The following is a 10,725-nucleotide window of genomic DNA, read 5'->3' on the forward strand; positions in this document are numbered from 1 at the left end:
GCGTAACACACAGCTGGAATGATTTCAAAACCATGGCGGGAGCGATGCACAAATGTAAGTGTTGATAATGATTCGTTGTATTAGTTATTTAAGAAGTGAAATGCGCGATCCAACTCCGCCCGTCTGTATGCAGTTAGAGCCCTCTAACCACATTCCTTATTGACATTGCACCTGATATTCTTTATGTTTTTATTCACATTTTAAATACACCCAATCCTGCTACAGCATGCCATGATGTTTAAAAGTGTAAACGTAATTTTTTTTGTAAAAGTGTTAAACTTTGTTTAGCATTCAGCACCATCATTTGGTTTGGGCTATGTTGTACACTAGAATCCATCGCACATTACAGTCTGTAAATCTTCCAACAGTTTTAAGCTACACCTTTTACTTTGTCTTTTCACAGGGACAGAGCAAGACACTCTGACCCTCATCAAAGTGAGGGTCGAGAAAGACAACCTTTTTACTGGCCGAAGGCACACTGCCAAGAAAGCCTGGGAGTGAGTGACATTTTTCTGCTTGGGAACATATGATCCTTAGCATTTACATATTGGTGGTTACAATTGGTATTTTAATATTGTCTGCTGAACCTGTGAGTTTAAATATCGATAGCTTTGTTAGATGACACCTGTTGCTGCAGACCTTATTAATTGCTGACCAGCTTGAAACATCTCTTGTATCACTCAGGGAAATTCTAAAAGCCCTGGGCTTGGGCGGTTCTGTAACCCCCATGCAGATCGGGAAAAAGTGGGATAACCTGAAACGGAAATACAAGGTAATGTGTTATCATTCTTTCGTTTACTCATGTGTGTCAGTGAAACCATGGTTGTGTCTGCTCGCTGCTTTTGTATAACTTTACCTCTCGTTTTTGTAGGAGTTGAGATGCCCCCCAACCGGGTCAGGGACCGACAGGGGAGAGGCCACAGCAGCCACATGGCCGTATTTTACGGCCATGCATGAGGCCATCGGTGGGAGGCCATCCATCGACCCTCCCACCCTGATGGACTCGGCCACTGCTGCTGTGGCTTCTGGCAGTGGCTCAACATCCACTGAGGCTGTCCAGAGCCAGGCCACAGTGGAGGATGAGGAGGCCACAGAGTCTGGCTCGGACAGCCAGGAGTGTGTTGAGCCATCCCCCTCCCCGAAAAAAAAGAAAAAGCCCCTTACTACAGTTCCTGGAGGCAGAGGCGGTCAAGGAGGAGGACCGCTTCAACCGCATTCAGGCAGCCTCGGAGGAAGCCTCCGCCAAATTCCTCAAGCTCTTTGAGGAACTCGTTAGGAAGGAATAGTGTCTGTTTTTTTCTTCTTTTTTCTGTACTTTGGATGTGTTAATTTATTCTTTATTCATACATGTATGTATGTATGTTTATATATACAACATTTAGTAAATATATTTAAGTTTGACCTTAACTCTTGTGTGGTGTGTTCATATTTCTGTTATTCAGCCAGTGTTCGTGGGTCTGGTGGACCCGAACACCCTGTATGTAATATAAATGTGTAGGGGGGGGGGGGGTAAAGTGGGTGGTCACTGAAAATGTGTTTTGATATCTGTTCTTCACAGAAAATTCAATTTAAATCCTTTATTTATCCAGGTGAAATCCCATTGAGATCATTGACCTCTTTTTCAAGGGAGACCTGCAGAGCCAAGGCCATTGAGTGAGTTAGAGAAAATAAATTATCATTATTCTTTAGAAAAATAATAAACAGCTCCCACAGACCCGAACACCATACAAGGGTTACATCAAGCATGAAGCCTTCTTTACAATTAGACACACAGAAACACACATGTTTACTGAAGATACAAGGAGATCTTTATTATATACAAAGCTGAATATACAGGTTATGATTGTGACCTGACTGAAAAGCCAACGTTTTTAAAGTATTTTTGCAACCCAAGCCATAACTGTCGATAGTCATACAGAAAGTGATGGCCACTGATTTCCGCTTTTTAGATCTCCACCTCAAATAATTCTGCGCATAAACCAACCGTGTGTAAAGTATCCAAATGCAATATCAGGGATGTTTTATTATAAATAATATATACATTAACATTGAGGCAAGTTACTGCATGTAGCTCAAACCCCACATAAGTAAAATTGCTATCACATGTCTCTTCTTTCTTTTCAAGTTCAGTCAAAGCATAACAATATTTTATCACTGAACATGACTCAATTTCAACACTAAACGTAACACTTTCTGAAGAGATTGTGCAATGGCCTATTTCACATACAATTTGTAATAAAGACATGGGTCTGTAAAGTCCTTTGCTCTAAATAAACTTGAGCAAGGCGAAATTGGAAATAAGGCATATCAATGGACAAACAAAAGAACCGAGTAATGCATCTGGCCAGTAAATGCATTTTTCATCGGTGAAGAAAAACGGGTAACAAAAAAACTGGCCATAAATAAAAATCCTCTCAACAATAATCGTGGTCGTTCAGCTGGACCGGGTTGTGGTCAGGAGCCGAAATTTGGTCTGCCAGTCTGTCTCTCCGGCCCTGTACACCTCGCTCCCCCCTCACAGGACGAGGTGGAGACCTCTCTACCCCCTCCTGCTGCTGCTGCTGCTCCTCCTCCTCCTCCTCCTCCTCCTCGTGAGTCATGTCTGCAGTAATGCTGAGATTGTGCAGTACACAGCAGGCAGTGACCACAGCAGAGACAAAGGTGTGGTTCACCTCCAAGGCCTTCGACAGGAGGCACCTCCATCGCCCCTTCAGTATCCCAAAAGCGCGCTCAATGATGCTGCGCGCTTTTGCATGGCAGCCGTTGAAGCGGCTCTGTACCCTCCCCTGTAGTGGCTCCCGATACGGTGTTACGACTGTTATGGGGTGTACAATGCACGGATAGCCACCATCTCCCACAATAAAGTACCCTGGTGGAGGGTACAGAGCCTCTTTGTATAAGGTACTGTTTTTTAGTACACGCGTGTCGTGCACTGAGCCCGGAAATCCTACGAATGTTTGTAGGAATTTACCCTTCCCATCGCATACAGCCTGCAGCTGTATGGAAGGAAAGAGCTTCCGATTGATGTAGTCCTGGCCACTGGGTCCGGGTGGGGTCTTTATTCTAATGTGGCACCCATCAATGGCACCCACACATGAACTAAATGCCGGGCTATCGGCCAACTGCTGGAAGCCCTGCCCGACCTCCTCCAGCTCTGGACCAGCAGGCAGCCTGATCACAGACTGCCTGAGAGCAGCAATGTCCTCCACTCCCTGGTGGACCAGTCTGTGGACCGTGGAGAGGGGTACCTGAAAGGCCCGGGACACCACACTGTATGACAACCCGTGTGCCAGCCAGTACACAGTTGTCAAGACAGTCATGTGGTGTCCCCAGGCCTGTCTCCTCTCAGGCCCCAGACACCGCATCAAGGCCTCCAGGGAGTCTCGGCTCATCCTGAAGTCCTTCAGCAGGCACCCATCTCCGAAGTACAGCTCCAGCACCGGGACACTGCTGTTCAAATGTTTGTATGAGTGTGGGTGTTGAACCTGCAGGAAGAATAAAATGTACAGGTCAATAGCTTTATCCAGCAAACTAAACTGCACATACATATTCTGTCATAACAAATTAATCCAATGTTGTATTCCAATGAAAAAAGCCAGCTATTTTTCAACTATTTAAAACAATTGTAATCGAACACTCAAATACCTCAAGATGAAGCAGGATGGCTTTGCGCATTCTCGCTTGCCAGCGCTGGGATCGGCGTCTCTCCTGATTCCTGTTGTTGGTCATAAGTTGTTGCCACTGCCGTAAGGCACATGCTACAGCGGGTTTCGTGGTGGTTTTTCGTTGTTGAGATTTAAATCACAGGTGTGCCTGGACCTCATATAGCCTGTTAGGTCCCTCATGATTCGTTAATTACTTGGATTACAAATTCGTTGCAGGTGTTTTGTGAAAGAGGTGTGAGTTGATGATTTATCATGTTATTTAGCCTACTAGTATACAAAGGTTAACATAGCCTATAGTGTAGCCAATAGACAGTCATTGTTTTTTTTGGTGTGTTTTTATGTGTGCATGTGTGAATATATGAAACGTACATAAGCCTAATGTAGCCTATATGTCTAAGTAAATAGGCTATGTGGGAGAACAATATTCAGCTGATCTGACAGAGATTACAAAATACAGCGCTCTCACAAAACACTCACAGCTGATGCAGCTGTTGCCACGTCATAATTAACGGACGGCGCTTTAATATGACCGCGCAGAGGAGAGGAGTTCTCATTTCTCTCACCGCCTGCTGCTTCCCATCCTCTCTCCTCGGTTCCCCTCCTCGGCTCCTCGGCTCGCATCTCCTGTGGGCGGGACTAAGTATCGAGGATAGGAGTCGAGGAGGGGAGTTCGAGAAATGAGAAAGGGCCACTGTGTGTCTTGGCCGTTTTCGTTGTGATCGCTAAATCCCCCTTAATTATTATCACCGTTCCAAGCAAACGAGTGCTTTTGTTTTGAAATCACTTCCGTCAGTTTCGCCCCACCCCACGTTGCACTGACCATTAGACCATTCAGTAAGGTGAAAAGCAAAAAGGCCTCTCAAACGCTCTTCCGTTTCCGTGTTTAATAAAGAAAAACAATTGGACGGTAGATACACGGATTCTACTAATGTAAATAGAGTGGTGCAGGAATAGGACCTAAAACCTGAACATGAGTCAGCATTTTAGCACTTTCAATTAGCTTGTCCTCTGTTTTTGAGTAGATGCCTAAAATAAGGTCTAAGGTCTGTGGTTAACAGACAAGTACAATTGTAATGTTTGGTTCTATAACACATCATCACATTAGCCGCGCTAACTTCGGAGTTGCCCAACAGAAACACGTGATCCCTGCACCACTCTACTGAGGTTATATAAAAGGTTGGGCAAACAGGCATGGTACCAGTTGGCCTACAGAAGAGTGGAGCTTTAAGCAGCAGTGACGGATGGACGGTCTGGTCTGTAGTTCTAGTGTGGAAATCTAACACAGTCAATAGTGCTGAGCTCACACATTCTCCCAGGTGAGCCTCTTCAGAGTACTGTAATGAGTAATTACAGTACGGCAAAGTTAGGTTTTGAAACGGTATCATTTCCTCTTTGGAGGGCATGCATAACACGGCATAACACCGAAGCCTCGCCGTGGGGAAACTTTGGATAGCCGTGATAGACGGAAAATATTCCATTAACGCTACCTCTGCTCTCCAGAATAGAATATGTCCTCTTAAAGTCTGCTACTTAATGAATATGTCATTTGATGTAAACACGTTTCTACCCATTATCATGTTAAAAACAAATAATGAAAATGTTTTAAAAATAAACCTATTTTTAGTGAATTACTGATTTTAGGCACGTTAATAAAGTTTTAATGAAGTTGACTACGGAAAATTCATGATTGTTAGTGCGTTTAATTCGGCGAACATATGATACATTAAAGGTGACCAATCATGCTATATTTGAACAATATATTGTAGGGCCATACCTATATAAACTATATAAATATTGTTTTTTTTTCAAAATACCAAACAGATCCTGCATTTTAGCCATGCCTCATTTCGCTCCATTTGCTCTTTCCAGCGCTGTTTTTGCAGGGGGCTGATTCTGTGAGCTTCAGCTGACCACGCCCCCCTGCAGGAGAGGGGAGCGTGCTTTGAGATCAGCTGCTGGGCTGCAGCGGGGAGAAGAGGGGGACAAAAAGAGATCTCCGTCCTCCATGTTATATTCTTATATATGATTATATACAGGGGTGCACATAACTTTTTTGCCCTGGTTCTCAAAGGAGCACCTGGAGATGTTGCTTGGTGCTCATCCTTAAAATGAAATAAACCGTCACTTTTGAGAGGGTCTTTATTTGCCAGACACACGGCACTGAACACACGTGCAGATGTAAACACAGAACACACATGCAGAGGTGAACACTGAACACACATGCAGAGGTGAACACAGAACACACATGCAGAGGTGAACAAGACAACATTAGCACGACCAGTAATCCTACAAGCTGTCATCACTACCCTCCTGACTGTTCTCCTCACTGTCTTCCTCTCTGTCAGACATGGTAGCTGATGATGTAGGCCTACTTCTTTCTCTCTGGTTGAATCTGCGATTAGCTGCTTGCATCCACAAGTCAACAGCTGGTTTTGGGTCAAAAGTCTCTGTTGTCATCTTAGACAAGTGGATGTGCATCAGGGATGAGAGGCGAGAGTCTGACAGGCAGGATCTGAACTTGCTTTTTATTATATTAAGATGTGAAAATCCCCTCTCACATGAAGCACTGCTCAAGGGCAGTGTAAGGGACAACAGCAGGACTTTCTGAATGTTGGAGTATCTTTCTGGATTGCTTGTCTTCACTATGTTGACCTAGTCATACACAGAGAACACTGCCAAACGTTTTCCTGCTTGCTTTAAAAGCATCCATTCTCTTACAGTGGAGTCTCTGTCGATAGACAGGATGGCCTCATATTTCTGAAGAATGTCAGTCAGTGTTGTGTTGCCAAAACTGTGGAGATCTTTTTTTTATTTAGGCCAAGTTGAAGGATCAAACATTAAAAATGGATCACGTGACTTGAGGGATTCTGCTTTCTGCTTTCAAACTCCTTAATTAGACCTCTCAATACATCAACCTTGTCCCTGTCAGAATCAGCCTTTGAAACAGTCTCTTTCCTGTACTTGCCTTCACTGTCAAGCAGAAGTGTCAGCTGTCCGATAGCTACCATGAGCTCATTCTTGCATTCACCAATAGTCAAATTCTCTTGCTGGAACTTGAGGGAGGTGAACTGTAAAATGTTTCCAGTGTCAAGCATGTTGGCTAAGAAACACTTAAAACGCTCTCTGCAGACATGTTTTAGGTCACTGTCTGTCATCACTTGTAGCCACTTGAGATTGAATGGCAGGTAATAGCCTCCATATTTTCAAAACAGTCTCTTGTCTCCATGCACACCATCTAATGTTGTGAAACTTTCCTAGTTTTACAATGGCAATGCCATTCTCATCACATATCATCTTAAGTTGTTCTGTTGGCACCCCCTTTCTGTAAATAAAAGCGTAGCAGCTTGACAACGGAGCTATTAAATGTCTCACAGTATGGAAACATGCGATCAGCTGACTTGGCGCAGTTCTCGAGGGTGTGGGCGGTACAAAGAATATGCACAAGGGAATCCCCAATCGCCACCAGTTTGCAGTTTGGGGACTACCCCGTTGTAAACTCCGACGTTCACTGCAGCTCCGTCTGTGCATACAGGCACCAACTTCGTCTTCCACTCATCTCCTAAGCCACAAGCATGGAAGAGTTGCTCCAGCCCGTCTGTTATGTCCTGTGCCGTTCGTTTCACACCCAAATTAATTAACCCAATGAAATCTGAGCTAAACTCTCCCTTGCTACCTACAGACACAATGTACACAATTTCCTGCCCCACTTTTGTTATGTCTTCTGATCCATCAAAAAGCACACCCCAAAATTCAGCTGCCTTCAATTTTTCATACAACTCTGAACTGATTGCCTGTGCGATGGTCTCCATGATGCGGGATCCCCCTTCTCTCGAAGGATAAGCAGTCCCAACATTAACTTCAAGCCTTCAGGGCTCTCGACTAACTTTTTTCACCATCCTCCCGGAACCGTCCCGAAATACAATCTAAGCCGTCCCGAATTTAAAATGTTAGTTAAAATCATTCAAAGTGACCTTTAACATAAATAAAACATCATACAAATCATTAGATGATTATTCATCAACCTTTTTATTTGAGTAAATCATTCAATCACATAAACAAAGGCCAAATATATTTAAACAAACACACAAACGAGAAAATTACTCTAATAGTGAATCCAATCAAGTCCCATCCAATTAAAACAATCCAACACTGTCCTGAAGACAGAACCCAGAGTAACCACTAACCAGGATGACAGTCTGTAACAGTCAGGAGACCTTTACAAACGGCCCGCCCCCTCGCACACAGACGGGAGAGAGAGATCTCGAAAATACATCATACAACGCATGTTGTAGTCTTATTGCATATTAGAAACGGAGTTGGTGAAACTAAAACTGTGATATAATGTGTATGTAGCAATAATACATATGACATATATTTTTTTAATGTCTCCAGTCCCGATAAAAAGTCCGATAACGTCGGAGCTTAACGTTACCACTGTCTTTAATAATTCCGGCCCGGGGCCCGTTTAATACCGGGGCTCAGTACCCATCCCTACATGGGGAGAGGCGCAGCATATTGCTAAGGGCTAAATACGATGGAGAGTTCTCATCTCAACCTTATTACCCATAGGGGATGAAGAGGAGTAAGTAAATAAAGAGTCCGGCGCTCCAGGGTCGGGTTCTGCTGTGCGTTTTTGTGATGTAACGGTAAAACATTTCAGAATTCCTCCATGAGATGCCATTGTACATCACTCAACCCGCGAAATACACACACTCAGTACATAGCTAGACCCGCGAATTTGCGGGCCAGGAATTCACGGGCACAGCTGTAGCTACGTGTGTATTTCGCGGGTTGCTAAATGTTTTGTGCGTGTGTGTTTATGTTGACAAGGAGGTTTAATAACTGTGTGCTACACAAAACGTGCAGTCGGTTTCATTTTAATCGCCGTTTGTAGTAGAGACTCTCGTCCCAAATTCGTCCCAAAATTATTTTTTAGGGCTATTCAGCCCTGGGACGACGGGACATCCTTAAGCTCGAGCCCTGCTTGAGAAGCGCAATGTCCTCCTCATATGAACGCATAGGACGTGCATGTGTGGCTTTGTGAAAGGCCAACAGAAACATATTACTCAGAGCTTGGCGCTGTTCTTCATTGAGTGTTCCTGCCACCTGTCGAGGGGACGATTGGGGTTCTTATCCTGGTTGCACTTGTCAGCAATCTTCACATGCTCTTTGCTATTCTCATGCTTTTCAAAAGCTGGATGACTAAAATTCGTACAACCTATATAAAAGACGTTGCTTTTCTCTGCATATTTTGCACCACATCTCAGTGCGCTCGTCATCGGTTTGGAGCCAGCCTACATCCTGTAGCCACTTCTCTGCGAATACACATTTTGTTTGAGCAGGTTCAGTCTGACGTTTTTTGGGCGGGGGTGGAGTACCAAAGTAACTACTCAACGTGGCTTGCTTCCTTGACATTTTTTCTTACCAGTTCATATGCAACTCGCAAATTATCTTTCTCTCTCTCTCAATGTTGGTACGCAAATGTGCCTTTTTTCAAATGACCCGGTGCACTTTTTTTGGCATGTGCAGCCCTGATTATATAGAGTCATTATTAATTTGTTTTAAAGCTCAATAAACAACAAAGAAGACCATTGACAGGCACTTTTAAAATTTTGTCCGGAAGATTTAAACTTTAACGGACACATTGACCGGCAGAAAAAAAATCTAACTGAAACTCTACCGCACGGTCCTCTCGTCCCTTGGAAGAGGCGGAGAGGTGGGTGTTTGTCATCTGCTGGTGGACTTCCGGAGAAAATTACAGCGAGGGAGGGATTGCAATGAATTACAGCAGCGGGAGCAAACGCTTGCCTCGGGGAGGGAGAAAAAGAGCCACAGCGGAGAATAAACAGAAGGTCAACCATGCGCGGGAAATCTTCTTCGCTGCTTTTGTGGCAGACTACAGCGCCACTTACAGGCCTGGCATATGTACTACAGCGTCTCCAGCGCTATCGAGCGGCAATGGCCGGCGGTGGACCAACCTCACATTTCCCTGATAGGTGGAGAGTTGGCCATATGGGCGGAGCACCACTTCTGTGATGTAGAAAATAATTCAAATCTGGATCAGTCTTTATCAGATCCGTTACAGCACCGAGATTTGGGTATGGAAGAAAAGAGAGAGGGTTGTGTTTTCTGACACTTGGTGAGTTCCCTGGAACACCGGGGACACATTCATGTATAAAAGACGTACAAAAGTGCATTTTGCATGATAGGTCCCCTTTAAATGATCGTGAGGATGATGATTAAAAATCGTTTGTTTGAGCCGGGCTGGATTTCATGATGAAAAAACAAACCAATGGTTTTGTAGTTGTAGTATGCCAACGTGAATTAAACAACATTATTTTGTCATGCAAAATTACCTGTGGACCTCTGTGTCACCTGTCAGCGCAACTTACATGCCGTTTAGACAATATAATAATAAAGGGCGGTTCCGGCCGTCAGAGAACCGATCCGGCCTTTCTGCGCAACTGTCACTCAAATACACATAGTCTTAATTTGTGGGACGAGGGACAAATAATAAAAATGCTGTGTGTGCAGACCCGCCCGCATAAAGCGGGACACCTGGTCACCCTACACACGCACACGGTGCTGCCCCTCACACACACACACGCTTCAAATCAAGTTGCATAAATGCTTGAGCTACGTTTTTATTATAATTACTGTGAAATCTGCATATTATGTTTTCGTTATTATTACAACAAATACACACTTGCAACTGATAACACTGGCAATGATTTTATATTTATTAGACTATTAAAAAAAAAATCATGCTTCAAATAAGTGGGGGTACGGCGTACCCATACTTGCCAACCCTCCCGATTTCCGCGGGAGACTCCCGATTTCACTGCCCTCTCCCGGTTTCCTCCCGGGGTCATATTTCTCCCGATTTCTGACAAAATCAGATTTACTCAGGACTGTTTCCACTCTGACTTTAATACAGCTACACCATTGTTTGGGTTCCATGGTAGCGTGTCTCTTCAGTAGCGCGCGCAACTGAAAGTCACATATGCTCCATCAAGACAGTGCACTTACAACTACAATAAGCATGTTAATGTTAATCTAA

At 44.1% G+C, this 10,725-nt stretch overlaps 1 protein-coding gene across 1 annotated transcript; it reads right to left on the reverse strand.

Annotated features, from left to right (window-relative positions):
- Window positions 1-2,414: 2,414 nt before the first annotated feature.
- On the reverse strand, window positions 2,415-3,675 carry LOC139432941 (uncharacterized). Its single transcript, XM_071201760.1, has 2 exons — window positions 3,646-3,675; window positions 2,415-3,485 (listed from the first exon to the last, which is right to left on the reverse strand). The coding sequence occupies exons 1-2, from the start codon at window positions 3,673-3,675 to the stop codon at window positions 2,415-2,417; spliced, it is 1,101 nt and encodes a 366-aa protein (XP_071057861.1).
- Between the last annotated feature and the right edge of the window lie 7,050 nt (window positions 3,676-10,725).

The sequence above is a fragment of the Pseudochaenichthys georgianus genome, chromosome 3, assembly GCF_902827115.2.
Source record: "Pseudochaenichthys georgianus chromosome 3, fPseGeo1.2, whole genome shotgun sequence".
NCBI lineage: Eukaryota > Metazoa > Chordata > Actinopteri > Perciformes > Channichthyidae > Pseudochaenichthys > Pseudochaenichthys georgianus.

Excerpts from the sequence above, each read along its gene's own strand:
- LOC139432941 (XM_071201760.1), bottom strand. The coding sequence starts at position 3,675 with ATGCGCAAAGCCATCCTGCTTCATCTTGAG. Across the intron at positions 3,486-3,645 it reads CCATCCTGCTTCATCTTGAG|GTTCAACACCCACACTCATA; the intron begins GTATTTGAGTGT and ends TTCTTCCTGCAG.